At 43.1% G+C, this 22308-nt stretch overlaps 1 protein-coding gene across 1 annotated transcript in view; it reads right to left on the bottom strand.

Moving 5' to 3' along the window:
- The window catches only part of LOC139693639 (free fatty acid receptor 4-like), a 28424-nt gene extending 21692 nt beyond the window's left edge, over nucleotides 1–6732 (bottom strand). The window contains exon 1 of the mRNA XM_071591875.1: nucleotides 4375–6732. Coding sequence (XP_071447976.1) covers nucleotides 4375–4863 — 489 coding nt within the window. The 5' untranslated portion in view covers nucleotides 4864–6732. The remainder of the gene's footprint in view (nucleotides 1–4374) is intronic.
- Between the last annotated feature and the right edge of the window lie 15576 nt (nucleotides 6733–22308).

The following is a 22308-nucleotide window of genomic DNA, read 5'->3' as shown; positions in this document are numbered from 1 at the left end:
AAGGAGAATCTTCGGAATAATGATTTGTCCGACGTGTTATTAATTTTGGTGTCGCAACGGATGAGAGATCCACAAAAAATTTAAATTCGTGTCGTCACCGTAATATCAGGGAGGAGGAGAGAAATTCACCGGAAAACGGCCGCTTGTCGCGCTGACGTGTTACACGGGAGTCATAACGAGCTTCTTCCTCGACCGTGACGCGATGATTCCGAAACTCTGTGCCGTGGAGATGATTATTCACCGGCGTTCAGCGGAAGGAGCGCCATTGAGGACTCGTTCTCTCTGGCTGGATGTTCGACACGGAGGGGTGGTACGGCGAGCCCGCCCGAAGGCAGACCAGTATTATGGGCTCACCTTTTCTCTTGAGCGGGGTGACTCATTGATCTTCGGGACGAAGCTTTCGAACGACCTTCACGCCTCACATTCCGAGTGACAGGTACGGAATCCGTTTAAAAAAAACTCTTCCGATGATGCCCTACGACACAATTATTCTATCCTTTTATGCCAACTCAAAACGGGTCCATTTATGCCAACTCAAAACGGGCCCTGTAGGTAAATTTCGGAAATGGAACGGCAACGCATTCGACGTTGGCAAATCAAAATTACTCGTTCCATTGCATGAGCCATCCGGTATCTCTAAAGTAATCAAAGTAATTCCGAGCTAGACCTTGTCTCCTCCTCGTCCGCGTCACATCGAACGCACTTCGTTTCACATAAATCCATCCCTGCCATAAAATTCCAGTAAGGGGCAAATTTTGGCAATTACAAATGGGCCTCCTAACTTAAACAACCTCAGAATATCCCAGGCACGCCTCCCTAATGCCTCTCACTATTTAGAAATTTTAGATATCATCCGGGAGATGGGTTTAATGAGGATGGACTACACCTTGTACTCTGCCCTGTGATATTCACGAATGAGGGTCATTTATTTTCCTTGTACCGCCAAACGTTTCCCCGGAATATTGGGCACCCTAAAAATCCGACAGCGGGCGTGAAGTTGAAGAAAAATATCATCGAGATTTATACCCGGGTCCTCCGATCAGTATCCGCATGCTCTACGCACTGGGCTACCACGCCACTTCCTAGCTACTCAATGAAATAGCTCAATCTTCCAACCTTCTTCTAGACTGCATCTTACTCCCATACGTTGGTTTTCCGTCCTAGCAAAACAAATCCGTCAGTATTTCCGGTTACGAACGCGGATTCCTATACCGTAAGAAATTACTTCCGCTTTTATTTTCCGTTATTCATCCTCTGCTCCATTAGTCACCCCGGAAGTCGCACCTGATTTAGGAGCGCCTATGTGTATCTTTTATCAGGAATTTCCCGGCTCTGGGACATTCTCAGAAGTAACCTATGATGAAATTTTAATGCGAATATTTGACCTAATATGATCCTAAAAGATTCTTGGCGCTGAGAAAGTCTCGAGAGACGGCAATTAATATGAGTCCTAATGACTCACGAAACTGCCCAATAATTGTATGAGTATTTCTCTCTGTAATTATCTAGGGGCATCAATCCCAAAGTTTGGTTCACCGCATCCCTCCACTCTCCTCACGCAACGGCCGACCCCTTCGTCCAGCGTTAGTTCTTCTTTATGAATTCTGTCTTCCTCTGGAGGTCTTTCCACTCAAAGGCCACCATGCCTCAAAATGCGTATATGTTCCCGTAAATGTTGATCTCATTATAATCATACCCATAAAAATATATCGACCTTGCCGTGTAAGCAAATACGTCCCGCTCAAAAACATAATAATTTCATTATCCGAAGTCCGCCATTTTAAATCAATAGCATTCCTAAGAGGAGAGTGAAGATCGCCATGGTGAACCTCCAGTCCCCTCCGGTATTTGTGACACGTGGTCTCACTCTGAGTTCACGGAAAGAAACAAGAATAAGACGGGCTTATTCATTTTTCTGATACGCATATCTGCACGAATTATCAAAAAAAACGCACACACACACACGGATCCGGTGAAGGCATTATGATGCATCTGGAGAGTAAATTAATATTAAAGGAGGCGAACGCAAGCAAGCCGTCGTGCTTTATTCGCATCGCGTTCGTTCCCGTCAAATCGATGGGAATGCCATGGGTACGCGGGAGTGTGTGCGTAGCGATTATTTCGTTGTTGTGAGCCTATTACGTCGTGGCGTCATTGACTCAGCATCTGTGCGAGGACAGAAACAAAATATCTCATAACTTAACCACAATAATCTGATCGGAGGGAAGCGCACCCACCTAACAAGCAGTATGTATGTGCATTCGAATAATGACATAATGGAGAGTGATTCAAAAAGGGCAGTACCAGGATCGTTGAATAATGGATGTATAGAGTGGAAATTGATTTTCTGCCACCAACTTCTCACTCCCCCGCTCTTCTTCCATCCCCGCTCTACTCCTCCCCTACCGGTGGAATTCGCATTTGTCCTTCAGGAATTAAAATTCCCAGCGTTCGTCACCTGAAAATTGGACGCGGCGTCACAGACGAGAAACCGGCTAGGCTGTATGTAAATAGGAACGTAATGTAAACAGGGACCGATTTTTCATTTTAGGAAGGATAATCATGCCTCGGTGGTGGGCGAAAATCAACGAAAATTGAAGAAAATATATTTTTGAACGCAGAGTAAAATGTCGAAAATAAGATGCCGTCGCATGGGGATGATCAGATACGAGAAGAATTTGAATAAAAAAGCAATAAATTCTATTCTTGCTGGGGATTGCATGGGCAAGGGGCTTTATGATGGAGTTTTCTAAAAATAGCATTTAGTCGCTCAAATGGCAATGGTTCCAGTAATAGAATGAGCTTCTTATCGCATATTGAATCAAAACTTCGGCAATCCTATTTCTCTCTCTCGTGAATCGTTTGAGGAGGAGATATATACATGCCCCTCCCTCCCCTATTACTTATCTCCGGATTTCAAAATTGAAAAGCAAAAGTAACTACTGAAACGTCGTAGTCAACAGGATAGGCGTGTCAACGATTTCATCCAAAAGAGTGGATTACTTGAATATGCAACGGAAAAATTTCCGTCGAATCTCTGCGAATAAAATGACTCTCGGAGTATAATAATGTCTGATGATAAGAACGCTAGATATCAAATAAATCCTTTTTTGACGCTTATTTTACGATCTTCATTGCTTCAGGGCACTCATCAGCCAACTGAAAAGGTGGATATCCCGAAACTGACGTGGAAGAGCTGTCATGTATGTTATTTATGGATGTTTACGGATGTCAGAAAATTTATTTGGATAGTATACGATACAACTTCGAAAAGGTTTTCAGATTTTATTTACACATTGACAAAACTGATGAAATTGCGTTTCACTTTAATGGCATATACTGAGCAGAACTAACAAGCTTCAATATTTAAGATTCCGTATACAACTCATTAAGCTTCCGGTGATGAAAAAACAATGGTGCACATTCTTAAGCGTAATCTGTATATAAATATCCATATTGGAAACATTCATATTTATACCGTATAATAAAATCTTTCCAACTATTCTACGTATATTCGGAAGTTACGCGTAATATGGTTGGTACTAAATTTTAACGCAACCAAAGAAGTGTCGGAAACTATTATTTACGTGATATGGGGATAAATGACTCCCCCCAATTGCTGCACGGTATTCAGGCATAAGCTATATTTCTGAACCCTGGCCTGTCTTATGATCATTAACCTTGAGGGGTAATTTGTATCCTATGAATCTAATATGACTTAGGAAATTCATATGCAGTGCTCATTACATGGTTTGTGCACGTATTTACTAGTCATTTTATTTTATGGAACGCTCTATTGATGAATATATCTGAGGGGGAATGGTCCAAATAATACTCTAATCTTAATCAAAATAACATCCATGCTTTCAGAATCTGACCGAAATAATCGTTTGTACAAGTACTTAAGTCTCCATCTGCCATGGAAACGATATTATTTATAGTAGAGTTAATATTACGTTTTAAAAAGGGGCAGGGCGAAACATACAAAGAGTATTCATCGAAGTTCTTGCAATTGTCAAGTTTCAACATGGTCGAGACTATTCGATGTATCAGTATTTCTAACTCCACAGGGTAATTGTTCAAAACTTGTCAGAGACATTTTTGGTCCGTGAGACGCTACTGATATTTAAAAATAATGAATAAAGGATACCTAACGATTTCATTTTACAATTCAATGATTTCCCGAAAATAATTAACAAATGTAATCCTACCTTATTTTAGCCAACAAAATTGTCCCATTTCTGTGACAAATGCCTTAAATACATATCAGATATATCAGTAAAGCATCATCAATGAAACCCTTGGATGAAATATATGTCGCGCGTTCCGTTGATAGGCAAAGGCTCCCTATATCTGCGCATCGTCTCGACTCACCTGTGAATACGGCAGGATCCGGCACGCCGTCTCCCCCAGCCTCCACTCCTTAGTCACCGTCGTGAAGGCCACCAAGGGGATACCCAAGGCGAAGACAAGATCCGCGGCGGCCAGGTTGAGGAGGAAGGCGTCGGTGACGGAGGGGCGCAGGCCACGGGGGGTTGAGGACGCCCCTCCCCCCGAGCACCCGGTCCCGCTACCCCCGTGGCGCCGCCGGCTGCGCCTCCTCCAGAGAACGGCCCACACGACGGCACCGTTGGTGGCGAGCGAGGCGGCAAGGGTGGCCAAGAGGGCGGACAGCTCCAAGGCCGCGGTGGTGCCCACGGAGTCAAGGGAGCCGCCGGAGGGGAACTCGGAGTAGAAGGTGAAGAAGAAGCGGGGTCCCCAGCCACCCCCGGTGTCGTTACCGAAGAGGTAGGAGGAGGCGGCACTTCCAGAGAGTGGATGACCGTCGGCTTCGCCCAAGGCGCTGTCCGTGGAGGCGGACATGGTGGGGTGTCTTTCCTTACGGGGTGCCGCAGGCGTAGAGGGAGAGATTTGAACGACCGAGTGTCGGCGGGCCCTTCCCGAGGAATGGCCCGAGCGAGGGACCGCTTCTCAGGGAGGGAGAGGCGGATCTGGAGGAGGTAGGGGAAGGGTCACCGCTCGCTCCGAAGGAAGACGAAAGCAGTAATGAGGGGTAAGAAGGGAGGAAGGGGCTGGCAGGTTTCCACGAAAAAGCGGACGACTGTTGTGACGCGGACTCGCGATTGTTTTCACCTTTTTCCCACGCTTGAGATTGTTTGCATCAGGTCCTTCTGCTTCTGCCTTTCTGAGTAAGCAAGCGAAGCTCGGAGAGCCGATCGCCAGTGGTCACCTTGACCGAGGAGGTGGGAGAGATCAGATGGGGGAGGGGGGATCGGTTGACCGGGAGGGCGGGAGGGGGGCGGGTTTGCGGATTCGCTGGTGTGGGTGAGTTCGCTGGCAATCTACTGCTCCTCTTCTCCCTCTCTCTCCCTTTCGCGGGCGTCTACTTCAAGAGGGGACGACGGAGAAGGGCCGTGTCGGGGGAAAGAGAATAACCGGGAAAGAGGAAGAGGGGGACGCGGTCCACGCCGCCACCGCCATCGATCCCCATCGGCATTTGCGGACGGACTTTCACTCGCGTGGAATATCGGGATCGCACCTCCGAGGGAGTTGGTTAGGGAGGGCGGTCCGAAAGAGGAATCTTCTTCTCAATCGGAAGAACCTCTAGACGGCAGATGATGGTCTCTTTCTCTCAGCCTCCGCAAAAAGGAGAAGAAAAGGCGTGCACATTTACCCACGTCGCAACAAAATTTGAGGGAGGAAACCTATCCCGAGTCCCGCGCTCTCGGGCCAGAGAGAGTCAGGTGCCGATGCCGGAAAAAATACACACGCGGGGAAATGAAAATAAATCGTGCACGGTGGAGTGCCGAAACTAATGGACCGCAGCAGATGTCCGCAGGTGGGAAGCTGGGCGGGAGATTGCGAGGAGCTGAGGATGATATACCATTCACTTCTCTCCCCCTTCGGCCCGTTGTAATGGGGCGGGCAGGAGGAAATGAAAATTCACGCTACGGGATTCACGACTCGACACTGGGAGGAGGGAATCATCCACCTTCGCCGATGCCTACTTCCAGAGTGGTGATGATGAATAAAAAAAGAGGAATTGATAAAAAAAATGAGAAGAGGGAGGGGGGCTACGGGCTCGTGACGCCGAAAGGTCGTTTTCCTCCTCTCTTCCGAGCGCTCCGATGGCGGGAAGGATTCTGGGAAGGGTCTTGACGAGAAGTAGGAGGAGATGGTGGTGGTGGGGAGCCTCTTGTCTTCTTGGCTCCTTTCCCGCCGTCCGTTGTCTCGCGAAGCAGAGAGTTCGGGTCGCCGGGGTGGTAAGAAATCACTCGTTCCGGAAGATCACAGGAGTCGCTTGCTTATCGCTGCTTCGCATCCAAGACGTCCTCACGGCAGGGTGCGGCGCCGAGGTGAAGGAGGATCGTGGGAAGACATTTTTGACTCAGGTCACCTGGAAAACCGACCGGTCTTGGATCCCTTCACTCCTCAGCGCACACTTAACAGTCCTTTGTCCATAACCTGACGGCCCACGACACTTAAGTTGCACTTGCTAGCGGCGTCGGCCGTGCGACCAGGGACCGCGGTGACTGACGAATACCTTCCTTCACAATTGTTACCTCGATGATTGATAGGAGGAAAGTCCAAACCCGCTGACCTCGCCCGCACTTACTCTCGGAGGGGGAGATGGGCGGACGGGATTCGAGCGCGGACGTTGTTTCTCGCCGGCCGCAGCACACGCCGATCGTGGGCACGAGCTGATCGCTTACCAGCCGAACATTCTCGCCGACCAGATGCCAGCCGACGACTGGTCGTGAGGGAGTTAGTCGCGTCGCTTTCCTACCACTCTCCCCCTCGTTCGCCAGACCCAGCTCCCGGACCCCTCCCTCCCCAACCTCCCCTCCTGCCCCACATCCGCCGCTGCGTGCGCCTATCTCGCCCCCTCCTGTCTCTCGGCTCCCTCCCTCCCCCTCTATGTTCACCCCTCACGGTAAACTTTATCCCCCACCCATTCTCCTACCGGTCCCTTTTTTCCTCCCACTCCCCGTTCCCCAATTGCCCCCCCAACAAACCGCCACCTACCCGGAGGGACTCGACCCATTCCCTGCCCCTCTTCGAGGGGGCGGGAGCGGGGGATGGTGGGAGACAGTGAGAGAGAGAACTGCGAGGCGGACGGAGGGAACAGTTGCTCGCAGGCGTCCCTAGTCGGCGGAGGTCGGTGATGGCCTGCGACCGTCTTCTGTTTTCGTTTCCTCTCGCCGCGTGCCCGGGTTCAAATAAAAACAGCGGTGGCGTGGAACGTAAACAGACAAAATTTGCATATGTTTCTAAACGAGATGATTTTTCGCTGATTTTCGTGAATCCCTGCGTAAGCACACAGTGTACCTCAGGAATCAGAGAACGGGTAAAAATATAAATGTACATAGATTGGTAGACGAATAAAATTGGCGAAAAGTGACGAAAATTACAAATGCGAAGGTGGCACCACCTCCGAAACGTTGAATACGAGTGTGTTTACACTTAACATTTCACGTAGCGTGTTTCCACTTAACGTGAAAGGTTTGATTCATACATATGCATATACACGCATGGTCTGTCCCAAAAGTAGGATAACTGAGTATATTAAAAACATTTATGGCCAGATTTGACGCATTCACTCAGAAGTCCTCCAAGTACCACCCTAGTGTTTCCACGCACCACTGCCAACGGGTTTCCCACGCCTCGTACGTCTTCTGAAAGGCGGCGCCCGGAGTACTTCTAAGCTACTTAGTCACGGCCTGTTGTAACGCTTCAACCGAACCTTAGGGACGTCCTTTTAACGCGTATATGAGGTGGAAGGAGAGGAAGAAGTCAGTAACGGCATTTTCTAAAAAATTTGGATCCTCGCTCACATGGTCGCGCAGCTCTTGGCAGATTCGCGTACGAGTTTCCTTCCGTTCGTCCGAGAGCACTCGCGATATCAACTTTGCACACACCTTTCTCATGCCCATATTTTCGCCCATATGTCGATGCACATCACTTTAAGGGAATCCAAGTTCATCAGAAACCATGGAAACACTTAATCTGCGATCCATGCCCAACCAAACCTTCACTTTTGCAAGATTTGCGTCATTTGTTGAAGTTGAAGGGCGTCCTCAACGTTCGGCGTCTTCAACATCTTCTCTACCCTCTCGAAACAACCCATGCCCATGTGCCCATCAATAACACCGAATCCACCCATGGCGTTATCACCACAAGCTGGCTTGGGCATTTCATGAGTCTCTTTCTCGGTTTTCCCCAGTTTCAAACAAAATTTGATGGCGTGGCGCTGTTCCAATAACCGGTTCATGACGAACGTAACGAGGTCACGCATTAAACGCTTCGCAAACGAGCGTTCTGCACTCCTTAAAGACTGGGAGTCAATTGCCACCGGCCACCAGCCTTTCCTGAAACACCCATCCCACGAACCCAGCCAGAGAAACCGCTGCCCTTCCGTTCGTCTATTCGCGAAAAAATAAATTATACACTTGTAGGGCAGAAATTTTGTGTAGAGCGTTAGGCTACTGACCGGAGGGTCCCGGGTAGGCCTCTGGGTACCTACAGCTCCACCCAAGCTATGACATTTTTCGGGTACCAGATCTTCCTGGTAAACAATAACCGGCATAGGGAAAGGAACTGGCCCCCCTATCCTGGTGTGTGAATTTCACACACCAGGATAGGGGGGCTAAGTACTTGGTGAACACCAGTACCATCTACCAGTGCCATCTACCATCACCTACCAAACCGACTTTCGGGTTGATTATTGTGTTTATGGTAAAAATATATAATTATTATTTTAGGGTAATCTACCGGTTAAGGTAGTTTTATGGAAGGATTCAACTGCAAAATATATATTTTTTAATTCCTAAAAAAACACAAAATCTAGCATCCTACTCTGCATCAGGTCCCTCTTCATCTCAGAGTACTTTCTTCCTCCATGCATCCCGTCCAACATGCCTATCCTGTTCCTTCCCTTTCCTCGATTGCCCAACATTTTCCCCTGTATTACAGACTTCAACATTCCACTGCCGATCAATACGCCCTTCATCCATTTTTCCTGTCTACATAGGATTTCTCCCAACAAACCCCTCTTCACCCACCTTACCAAGTACATCCTTATTTGTTTTAATCTCGGTCCATTTCACCTTCTCCATTCTTCTCCACACCCACATTTCAAAAGCCTCCAGTCTACGTCTATCCTCCTACTTCAATGACCACGTTTCCGCGCCGTACATAGCTACGCTCCATATCAAAGTTTTTACGAGTCTTTTCTCATTATTCTTACCTAACGTCCCTGTCATCAACGCCCTCCTTGTGAAAGCCTTTTTGCCTAGCGCAATTTTTCTCCTTATGTCCCTACTACTTTGACCGTGTCGGTCCAAAACACTTCCGAGATACGTTAACTTTCCTACCTGCTCTAGTGTTTGCCCTCTTATTTTATTGTTTAGCTTAGCCTTTTTCTTTCTAGAAAATCGCATAACCTATGTTTTATTAATATTGATTCTCATCCCATACCTGTCGCACTAAATTTCCAATTCACTCAGAAATGCTTGCAACCCCTTGGCTGACTGACAAACTAAAGCTTGGTCATCAGCAAACCTAACTGATTTTACGTATTCCCCGTCCACTTTCATTCCTACCTCCAGTTCTTCCCGAGCATCTTTTAGCATCTCCTCCGCATATACGTTGAAGAGCAACGGTGATAATGGGCAACCCTGCCTTACACCTCTTCCTAACACTGCCCATCCGGACTCCACGTTTCCCACCCGCACCTGAGCAGTCTGAGACATGTACAGGTTGCGGATTAGCCTCCTTTCCCTCCAATCTATTCCTATTTTCTGCAATATACTCATTAGTTTTCCCCAATTCACTCTTTCAAAGGCTTTTTCGAAATTTACGAAACATGCAAATACCTCCTGGTTGTGTTCTATATTCCTCTCGATTAATAATCTCATTACTGCAATGGCATCACGCGTACCTCTCCCCTTCCTAAACCCAAACTGATCATCCCCTAAGTAATCATTTGCCCTACTCTCTATCCTTTTGTTTATGATCCTGAGAACAACTTTAGCTGCGTGGGATATCATGCTTATTGTCCTGTAGTACTTATATGATGTAGCCTTTACCTTTTTCAGAATAGGAACTAACACTGATCTCACAGTCTTCCGGCCAGATTCCTTCCTCATAGATACTACGAATCAGCCCATATAGCTTCTTCCTCCCACATTTTCCTGAAGCTTTCAGTTGTTCTGCAGGAATGTTATCCACCCCCACGGCCTTATTTAACTTCATCTCCCTAAATGCCCTTTCTATCTCATCGTCGAGTACGCCTGGGCCTAAACTATCTTCCTCTACGTCATGCTCCCTTTCTATGTCTAACTTCGTTGGTGTAAGGAGTTTACTACAGTTCTTCTATGTATACCTTCCATCTCTCTTGCATCTTTCCTGTGTCAACTATCATCTTAGCCGCTTTATCTCTAACTTTTAGCATAGATCTTCCTTTCTTGCTTCCCGAATGTAGGTGTGTGTGTATATGTATATGTATATGTATATATATATATAATATATACATATATATATACATACATATATATATACACACATATACATATGTATACACACACATATATTATATATATAATATATATATATAATATATATACATATACATATATATATATATATATATATATATATATGTATATATATATATGTATATATATATATGTATATATATATATGTATATATATATATGTATATATATATAGACACACACACGAAAGCCCGCCATATGGCGAAATAAATATTCATTCACATGGAAATGGAAATAAGGGAAGGAATAGGTACACATACAAAGGACGAACACAGGAGAGGTGGGAAGGCGGATACGAGCAGATCTCAAGTGTAAAAAATTACCTTGACCGGGGCTTGAACCACGGATATCTGGACTTGCTTGGCCGAAGATCTCACCATTTGAAGTATCAAGGAAACGTAATTTACACAGAAATCTGCGGGGGGTTTATGCAGCCATGTACCCCGATACTTTGGCCAGGAGATTTGGCTATGAGGCTTTAGGGAGCTGTTATACTGTACATGTATGTATATAATTGACAGGAATTAAAATGAATGTGAACTTCTGGTTTATTATTGTTCAACCCGAATTTATGACTGACAGTACGATCTGTTTCGAATAAGCATTAAATAGAAGAGCGCAGGTCGAGGAACGGAGGCAATTTCAGGACAAAATTCGGAAAAATGAAGGACATTGTAACCTCTTGCCACGTAACAATCTGATATGTAATATTTGTCATGGTAATTGACGACTTAGACGCCATGTTCAAGGCATAATAGGAGGTTTTAGCGCGTGTAAGTTTGTAAATGCAAAACACTCGTATGTGTTTCCGAATTCCGCTGCTCCAAGGACTCTTATGTCTTTCACAAGCGGAAACCTTGACCTAACTGGCCGGAATATAACCCTTTCAGGGGCATTGTTCACTGGTGCCAGAAACACATGGCAGTCAAAAACAAGAACGCACTACGATGACAAGGAAACTTCAGTTACGAATTCGCCATTGAAGCGCCAATGACACGTCTGTGGGCGAAGTTCGCCATTTCCGGTTAATTTACATTTTATTTAAGAGAATGTGACGGATTTAAGTTCAAATTGATGACTAGTTAATTAATAACTTATTATAGAAAAGCGTTTAGTTATTCCCGATACGTTGTATGACCGGTCAAATCTAGCCTTTGGCATTAGCATTTGATTAATACTTGACATAATATTATTTGTGACTGGCATCATTTTTTTGTACCTTTTCTTCATACGTATTATTTGATGTGACTTATTAGACTCACAGTCGATAGGAGTAAGGTTTAAAATTGTATTTTTCACATCGCTAAAAATTATTTAATGGAAGTCATCTGCATTATAGGACTGTAAAATTTGAATTTCCCCGGGGCATTTCGCAAGTTTAACATTTGCAAGGCTCCTCGTATCAAGATAGATCTGGATCCTAAAGTCCAATTATTGCACAAAAAGTTTTTTTAAGGTGTCTTTAAGAATAATTTAAAAGAATTATAGAAAATAAACCATATAATACACATTTTTCTCAGGCTTTTAACTGTTCCAACTCGAGATTTTAACTTTACTTAAAGACTAATACAAAGACTTAAACTTGAAGGAATATAATCTAATTCCCAATGTTATCGGCAGTGAGTTATTATGATGATGAAATTATTTTTAAAATTTGTTTCATTTTATTGTGTCGGGAAATAATATGCAATGCCTTCATAACTTAGAAAATGTATTTCCCCATTGATTAACTCTTAACGGTATATTTATGGAACCGTTTCCTTTCGCTTACTTCGAGAAAGCATCCCAAGCATGGGGACAAAAATACATTAATTTCTTCTTCTCTTTTGTTAGAATCTTTGTAACATCTCCCTGAAACAGCAGCCAGCAGTGTTTTCACTTTTGCTAAATTTTTATTGTTGGAGCATTTTCGTTTCGAAAGTAAACATAAAAAGATGGGCTCATTCAAATGCGATGACATATTTTTTGATAGCTGTAAATTTATATATTTATCCTTGTTATAGGATGTTTCTTTATGTTATATGTTATATTGATCCATTGTATAATATATAGATTGTGTCCGTTAAATTCGAGAGATTAAGTGCAGAACAGATAGATTTAAGATTTCCACAATAATGAATCAGAATGAAATGAACGTTTGCCCGACCGCGCTGGGAAGGAAAGGTGTTTTGGATCAAGAGTAGTCTGGTGTGTTATCATCCCCTGCCACACTCCCTAGCGATGGCTCGCTAGGTATTAAATAAAAATAAAACGGTATCACTAACTGATTGGAACAGTATTTAAACGTATGGCAAATGTTTTACGTTGTCTGAAAGGGAATTGGATGGAAGGGAAGATAGAATATTCTCTAATTCCTATAGAGGAGTATATTTAACCATCCCTGTTGAAGGACTTTTCCCTTGCGTGTCGACAGGGAAAGGTTAAGGCGATCAGGACATTAATCACGTTCCGGCGAATGCTAAGACACTGTAATATCGGCTCCTCTAAATCGAGTTTAATCGCTCATTATTCTGTCCGTATACCAAATTTCATCACTGCAACATCCTCCTAATTGCTAAACACCAATCATCATTCCCACTTAACGTGTGGAGATAGGCATGAGATAACGTTTGTCTCTCGATAGGGATTTGAATTCTTCATCTTTCGTGTGGCCGTCGGGTCCGGTTACGACTCCGAGAGATCGGCCTTCGATGTGAATTTCGGGAAGGGTTTTATGCTGTCTCGGCATAGACCGCCGAGCTGGTCGTATTCTTTACGTTATTTGCGGGGAATAAACCCGATTGCTTAATGACCTCTGTCCCGGTGGCCCGTCCAGCGAGGCTCTCCGACAGACCATATCGGTGATCCGTCGGGAGACGTGCCATAGGTGGTCTGCCACCCACGATCAGTCTCAGTCCCGTCTCCTCCTCCCACGTAAATCTTCAACACCTCGACGACCCGTCAAACAAGGGACCCCCGCGGAAGCAGGGAGATACCGGGAACATATTACGATGGTCCGGGGCGCGACCGTTTTGCATACTATGTTCTTTTGCCTTCTTTGGTTTTGCCTTTATTATTTGAATCGAATTTTCTTGGTCCGTACTCCCTTGGTGGGAGAGGGGAGTAAGGATGGGGAGAAACTTTCGTAATGGTGGGGTTCATCATTTCTCTAAAGCCTCCAATGCCAAGTCATGTAGATTTAAATGAAGTGAGGTTCAGTGCTAGCAATAGTAACTTAAGCACGAATCAAATAGTATCGGACGGAATATTTTAAAAGGGATTCAATATTGATTGGAAGACGATTTTCGTTAAAAATTCAAAAAACCGTAATGTCAAGGAAACATTTGCATTGGTAGTTTATTGTCGAAGTTTAAAAAACAAAGTCGTAAAAAATATTATCACCTTATTAGAAGCACTGGCTCAGATTTAATTATTGAGACAGAAAGCTGGTTAATCACTGCTATTGCCAAAGGTGAAAATTTTCCAAAATTCTTTTCTATTTACTGAAATTTGCCTCAAAAGGTTACGGAATATATAGTTGGAGGTTCGATCGTGAGACACCTCAATAATCAGAAGTTATTAATGAAAACTCAGCACGGTTTCCGAAAGGGTAGATCCTGCGAGACCTGCACTTTTTGTTCATGATATTCTTATTTCGGGACGGAGCAATGTTCCAGTGGAAGCGATTCTTCCAGATTTTTAGAAAGCCTTTGACCAAGTACCTCATAGTAAACTACTCGCAAAACTAGAGGCATGTGGCATAGATAAAAAGATCGGGTACAAAGAGTAGACATAGATGGAGTTAACTTGAATGCAGTAGAAGTTACCTCAGGTGTTCCTCAGTGAAGTGTTTTCGGACCTATTTTATTCTCACTTTACTTTAATGGCATTGACTTCGTAGTCACTGGTGAGGTAGGTTTATTTGCCGATGATGCAGTGTTTACCGTGATATCCGTCATCCTGAGGTCAAAGCAGCCTTCTCCGATGACCTTGATGCTATACAACGCTGGTGCGACACTTGGAAATTAGAATTAAACTTTAACGAGTACGTAGTGATACATTTTTGTAAAAAGCGCAATTCCCTTTCAAACGGCTAGTTCATTGGGAACACAGAAATGCAATGTGTAGACTCAATTAAACACCCTGGCATTACCCTCACTCACGAACCCTCCTGGGTGAAACATACGGGGTATATGTGGACAAGCTAAGAAAAAATTAGGATTTATTAGAGGAGTACTGAGTGAATGCGACGAAAAGGTCAAAGAGAAATGTTACCTGTCGTTGGTTAGGCCTCATTTAGAATATGCTGCAAGTGTATGGGATCCTCACGCAGTTGCATTTATTGTCGCATTGGATCGCATGCAGCGTAGAGAAGGTAGATATTTGAAATGCTGTTATGATAAACTTAGTAGCGTATCCAAAATATTAGAGCAGCTAGGCTGGGAATCACTCATGGAGCGAAGGTTGAATTACAGATTGAAACTTTTGCATGAATTGGAGGGACGTCTCTTCCGCAGTGATGTTGAAAATTTATTAATACCCCCAGCGTACTACGGTAGGAGAGATCACGTCAATAAAATTTGAAAGATTAAATGTAGAACAGATAGATTTAAGATGTCCTTTTTTCCAGAAACTCTAAGGGATAACTTTTTCCAAGCGCGATCGGGGTATTAGTATTCGGGTCAAAATTAGTCTGGTGTGTATTCACCCCCTACCACACATCCTAGAGTGTCTTGCAGGCTACTTTGCAGTACTAAAAATACTTACGTTTGAAAATGAACGAATGAACGATAAGGGATCATAATAACATTGCCTGACCGTGGTAGGGTCATGTTGGGGTAAAATTATTCTGATGTGTATTCACCCCCTGCCACACACCCTAGTGGCTTGCAGCGTACATAAATAATAATAATAATAGGGCCCGACAGCTCATGCGCCGTCGCCTGTCTCAGCCCTCACTCCCATATTTACAGACCCTGCGTAGCCTGCTGATGCCATCAAATTGGTGTAGTAATTGAGGGAGGGAGGGATTCGGACTGGGGCCCTGTTTCACTTCCCCTCCCCCTGTGCGCGAAATGTGTGAGCAAGCTGGCGGTTCTAGGTTGGAGGAAGTACTCAAACGAGTTCTTGCTACACCACGTGGTATCCGTTGGTGACAATAGCTGTGAGACAGTTGGTAGTTATGCCGCCGACTGTCTGCACGCAGTCATTAATTAACCCCTGAATGTGTGGGCTGACAGGCATGATTCCTTCAGAGCTTGCGAAGCGGGGAGAAAAAAATTTCAGTTGAAGCGAAAATGATGCCACGAAAAGAAGGAACAGCTGATTAATATTGATTAAATTAAATTAAAATTAACAGCTTGATAAAATTTTACGGTAGTGAAGATCGGAAAAATCAAATTGTTATACTTATGGTTAAATCAAGAGAACACGTCTATTTGAGCGGATCTTTTACAATTTAACAAAGTCAAGAAAACGTGAAATCGGAGGGGAAAGTATTTCACACGCCCTTTTCGCCGTTTCTTTGGACTCTAGTAGGCATTCATGTCATGTTTTTTAAATGCATAGACTTTGTTGAACTACTTTCGAAATCAGTCACTTTTTACTCAAATCATATAATATTTTGGTAATACTCTCGTGCAGAAAAATAAAACTTATTTCCTCAAATGAGTGTGGTGAATTTTTGTGTAGATCCTTCGAATATTAACCACAGTTCGTAGGGTCAAAGTTCGATTCCCGGTGAAATTGGACAGCCCCTACTTTATACTAGCCGCGTAATTTTTCACATACCCCCTCTTAATAGGAAACCACAGGCGGCACAAGGAATGTAACTGACTCCCCTGTCTTAATTTTTACCCCCATGGTAAAACGGTAAGAGAGATCATATCAATTAAATTACAGAGATGAAGTGTAGAAGAGATAGATTTAAGATGTCATTTTTTCCACAAGCGATAAGGGATTAGAATAATATTGTTCGACCGCGGTAGGGTCTTTTTCGGGTCTCAATTAGTCTGGCGTGAATTCAAATCCTGCCATACACCATAGCGGGGGCTTGCAGCACCCTAAAATATCTAAATATCTTAATAAGTGAATGTTACGAGGATGAGTCAAATGAAGACCTAAGAACTTAAATATTTTTTATCTCGTAATTTAATACTTAAGGTTCTCACTCATACAATTTTCATGTAATGCTTTTGGCGTACGATAAAAGTATTTCAGCCCTTCAATAGCTCACGGATACCTTTAGGAAAACCATAACTTTAACTGCTCTACAATTATCTGCCATTACAACGAGGTGTGAGCCTGACCTGGCCGAGGGAAACCTGCTACGGAAATAACATTGCTTAAGAATTACTAGTCCTGACGTCATTCATAAAGTGAAATAGCCATAGTGAACTTGCATTCATCAATAAATTTAGATATGTTTCATTCACCTAATCTATTGGGATCGGGATTGCTGCGGTGGCTATAGTTCTGGCTTCCCACCCAGAGGGCCCGGGTTTAAATCCCGGCGGTTTTGAATATTTTCCAGAGGTATCTCGATCCCTACTTGAGGTGTTCTGTGGAGGGCACTTTGAGTGAGTACGCCGTCCGTCGGATGGGACGTTAAACTGCGGACCCCTTGGCGCCTTTCGTAAAGAGTAGGCTAATGCCGACGCCGGGTTTCTCTCCACCCTTCATCCTTTCCTGTCCATCCCCTATGGCGCAAATGACCTCAGCTGTCGGTTGCCTCCCCTGAATACTACTACTACGATTGAAAGATCGCTGTTTCTCCGTGGTGCATGTTGAAAGTGGAGCGGGCATGTTTACACTATTTTTTCGTCGTATGTTGCATTCTGGTAAATGGTATTCTGGTTGCATTCTTGCAGTTATAGGCCACTCAGAAGACCATAGGTATCACTATGGGAAACAGAAATTGGCATTGGCACAATGTTTCGAAACTGTAGAGCAGTTTTAAGGCTTTCACTTAACTCAATCTCGTACAGACTGTTGGACTAGGTACGAAGAGAGCTCTATAATCGTATGTCAAACCAACCTAATGGCTGATAACTGTGTTTTCATTTGCTCAAAACTCTCAATTGAGAATATTTCGTCATCTTGGCTTCAATGAGACATCGATTAGTTAAGTCTATCACGCAAAGGTTATTCAGTTATGATGTTATTCAGCATTGGACTTTTTTGATTGAATTATAGTCTAGAAAATTCACAACGGTGGATAGAATTGATTATTAATGGAAGTTAGTGAAATTTACTTTGTTATATCAATTTGCCGTAACTTACCCCAAACCATTATGCCACCGATTTCGAGCATCATTCATTAATTTCATTTTGAATCCATGAATGTTTTGTTTTTAGAACTGGTTTTCATTCTATGATAATTCAGTGGCAATACTTTTACAGAACTCTCCGCAGTAATTTGTTAACTCATTCCACTTTAATCACTCATATCAAATGCCATCGACGTTAGTTAGGTGTGACCCAAGGGATATACTAACGTATTGCCAAGTCAATGGTCGATGAGGCCGTTGGTCTACTTTTTCTATCAAGTATCACTAAAACTTTTCTGTCATTAAAAAAGCAACAATACACCAAAAGTTTAACTAAAAAATGAGTATTACTGCATTTCTGTCCACCAAAGATCAATCAATTTGGTACCCTTATTACATATACATCGAAAAATTATTTCAAGAGAAAATTTTTAAACAGATCAGGAAAGTTTAATTGATGACGAGATGGTTTTTCATATGCTTGGAGTATTTATGGTGCACGTTAACTTAAATGTAAGTGTTCTTGCATGAATGCATGCCATGTTTTTTTTGTGGATGTATGAATTTGTGGTTCTAGCATGCGGTTTTTTTTCTTTTCTAAATTACGGGTGGTGTCCTAACACCCCCCGCCACACGCCCTTGCGGCGGCTTGCGGGGAATTAAGGAGATGTAGATGAAATGCTTTTATGTGTGTAAGTAGAGTCTGTGCGTTACTGTGCCTTCAATCAAGGCCTCTTGATATCCATAAACACTAAATACGTCTAAAAAGTCATGAATAAAATTATTTTTTAATCTCTTTACTTGGAGAGAGTTTTCTTACAAGAAAGAACAGGAAATAAATCTGAGTAAGTAACCCGTGATTAGAGTACGAACATGGGTGCAAACAAAAATCGTTTCTTCCGAGCAGTGAAATCGGAAGAGCGGGAGGACAAAATCACATAGAACAGCCGAAATTATACGACCTGAGTGCCAATGATGTCTATAAATATAAGACACCTTTATATGAATGACTGCGTAGTTGATTGGCTTACATTTTATTCAAAAGAAATATCACTATGGGAAATGATGCTCTGGAATCTTGGTCCCGAAATCAACAGATCCCCTTCGCCGAAGGGCTGAAAAGGAGTTCCGTGACCCATATCCCTTTGATCTCAGGCTCTACTATCACAGGGAAGATCTCCGCCAGGTCGTCGATTACGGCGAATGGAGGCCAACTACCCGTATATGGGACAAAAATCCGACGAAATGAGGGTGTCAATAGGAATCCAAATTGTGAAGAACTATTTGTTCAAACGATGATGAGGTATTGAAGAACGAAAGGCAATGTTAAGGCCCAACATTTTTATCCTCCTCGGAGTAGTCATGAGCAGGCGCAAAGAAAGTCCCTAAAATTTCCAAAGTATTTTAAGAAGTTCCACGATGCAAGGCAAATAGTCATTAAAACGTCTTCAATGCTCTATGAGTCAGTAGTTTTAAGTTAGCTTCGTAAACCTTCTAACAATAGGGGTACGGTTTATGTGGTGTTCAGTCTTATTGTAAAAGAACTGACGTATCATCAGGGTAAGTAGGTATTTTGTTCTCACAAAATCTTCTAAAAATCTTATTTCTTTAGTGAGGTAAAAACTGTCACATTGGCGTCGTGACTTTTTAGTGGGCTCCAAATGTTCGTTGTCATCTGGAATATGGTTTACTTATCTCTACCTAGATAATGAGGGGAGAGTCTATTTTTGTATTTTCAGGCCATAAGAAAGTAATCAGGTGGACCCATGTTGAAACACATTTTAAGTTATAAATCTGTGTGGTTACTGTGGTGCTTTTCATTTGTTGGCATTTTAGGGAGAAAAACTGTCACCAGAACCGCATGGAAGCATACTAGAAAGTCTCTTGAACATATTAAGGTTAGTTTAGTTTCTATTTGAAATGGGCTTAAAAAAGAAGGGAAAAATCTTTCGAGTGCAGTTGCGACAGATAGATGGGGGCGTTTTACCATTACATCTTAGAATAGTTAAAGGATCATTATATGGATCTAAAGTTAACGAAAGAGTTTAATCGCCTCTCAATGCCAAAAGTAATGGATTCACTTTCACAAGGATATATATTTTCCAAAAATATGACCATAGCAACAAATTACATCCTTAGAAAAACAGAATAATCTAATTTTTGGAAGAATTATTGAAGATAACATTTTTGTCGAAAACCATCAAGGAGAAAAACTAAAAAAAAAATTATTCTGATGAATAGCCAAGTATATTTCTGGTGTTTACCAAATAGCAATCATCAGTGCACTCATGCTATATTCTCTTTTTACAAGTATACATATATTGTGCGGTCTGTGGACATTTTAGGGGGGAAATAACACATACCATTCAAATAAATTAAATTTCCCCTTCGTCCCAACGTTTGTATCTTCTCCGCATCGATCTCCTTTTCCTCAAATTGAAGTAAAAAATTCGAAATGTCGACATTGCTCCGGAGGCCTTTCTTTTGACACAGCACTCATCTTAGATGCATCAGGGGAGCAATTTAAACTCCGATTTAAAGACCGATAGCAATCGTGTAACCAATATGCGCTTTCAAAAAAAGAAGGCTATGAAATATTTTTCAATTTAATTCCATGCGAAATCTCTCATGTAGAGATTTTTGCCCAAAACACTTGACGTTACGCCAAGCACTTTGTTAATGAAATGAAACACAGGGGGACGATTGTAGCGAAATTCGCGGAAACGAGGATGAATGTCGTGCCGGGGGACCGAAGAGGGAAGATCGCATAAGAGGAAGAGAGAGGGAAACACGGGCGGGAAATGCGGTCCAAGGTAAAACCCCCCGCGTGGAATATAGTATCTCTCGCGCCGACGCAGTTGCTCTCTCGCATAACCCTCGGGGAGATGATAGCCTGAACCCCCTAGGGGTCTCAGTTTCCACCCCACCTCTTCCCGGAGGAGCCCGTCTCCCTCCTCCTAACCCCTTTCTGCGTCGCCCCGCTGCACCGATGGTGGTGTGGCACCGAGGAATTTGTGCAGCGCGTCGCATTTCTTTCCCCACTCCCTTTCATTTCGCCATTCCGGCGCTTCACCCGGCAAAGTGATACGGCACGACTCGGCCGAAATAGTGTTCCTAGTGTGCGTGCGGTTCGTAACCAACCCGAGAGCATTCCTGAGAGTTGTGCGAAATCATCAATCGCTGAAATAGGAGGTTATTATTGGAGGTGGTATCAATTTATAATCTAATTTCTGGTAATTTTATAATACCTTCGTGCTCATAACCAAGATTTAAACACGAGTAATAACTGCAAAATAAAAAAAAACAAATCTAATCGATAACAATGTTCATATATGCCTTATAATTCTCTAATTAAGTATTACAATGCGTTGGAAGAAATGGTAATAAGGCATTATGAGTCTTGAGATATCACTTTTGCCCTGAGTCAGGTTGCTGACAAGGAAAACCCATTTCTGTAGGTCAGCTATTTGAATTGATTAGTTTAGGTATGCATGAAGTAGACTGTTTTCAAATCCACCATTTATTAAAAGTAATATATATTCCATTTGACCCAGGCTGCTTGCTTCGTTGGGACTTGCTCTTCAAAACTTTCAGTCAAATTAGATTTCACCTTCCACAACACTGACAAAATCAATATGTACAATATTTTGGACAGGAAACCAGTTGAAACATAAAGATACCGGAGGAAAAACAAGTAGGAGAAAAGTTCTCTGCGATCATCGACATGAAAATAGAAGGAATAAATGACACTAGCATAAGAGAATTATGGAATGAAATAAATAATACAATAACTGAGGTAGCAGATGAGCAACTCGTGAATGAAGTAGCGAAATCTAAGTGGCCATGGATAAGGGCCTCAAACAAGAAAACTGACTGAGGCAAGAGGAAAATACGAGAATTCAAGGGATTACCCTGAGGGTACTTTTTATAAAATGTTGCGGAACCAAGTCGTACGGGAGTACAAGGTGGTCAAAGAAGAGTGGATAGAAACCTGCGGCGAAGGGAATCAATGGCAACATAAAGAAACGAAACAACGAATCTGCTTGCAAACCGGTGGGGAAAGGAAAAGATAATCCCGCAACGTGCGAGATACGAATGGAAAGATACGATGAGCAAATGAAGACTTTGGGAAGAGATAGAAGGTAAACATTGAAGTACTCTTATCAAGGGCTCAAACATCTTGAAAGTGACTTCATTGAAGAAGAAATCTTGATAACAGAAGACGGATGGAGTCCAGAAATACTGAAAAGCAAATTCCACAGAGCCCTGAAAAACCTGAAGAACAACAAGGCATCGGGATTTAAGGAATAAACGGAGAATCAAGACACTCGGTGTCAACGCGAAGGATACCCTCTTTGGAATTATCAATGATAGCTACGATAGTGGAAAACTATCAGAGGACTTTGAGAAGAGTGTCCTAATTGTAATTCCGAAGAAATAAAGAACAAATAAATGCGAGGAGCACAAAACATCGAGCCTTATGTCTCACGTATAGAAAACACTTA

The sequence above is a fragment of the Hetaerina americana genome, unplaced genomic scaffold (genome assembly GCF_022747635.1).
Source record: "Hetaerina americana unplaced genomic scaffold, ioHetAmer1.1.p SCAF_5, whole genome shotgun sequence".
NCBI lineage: Eukaryota > Metazoa > Arthropoda > Insecta > Odonata > Calopterygidae > Hetaerina > Hetaerina americana.
Note: the sequence above shows the minus strand (reverse complement) of the source record. Positions and strands in the feature narration are given on the sequence as shown.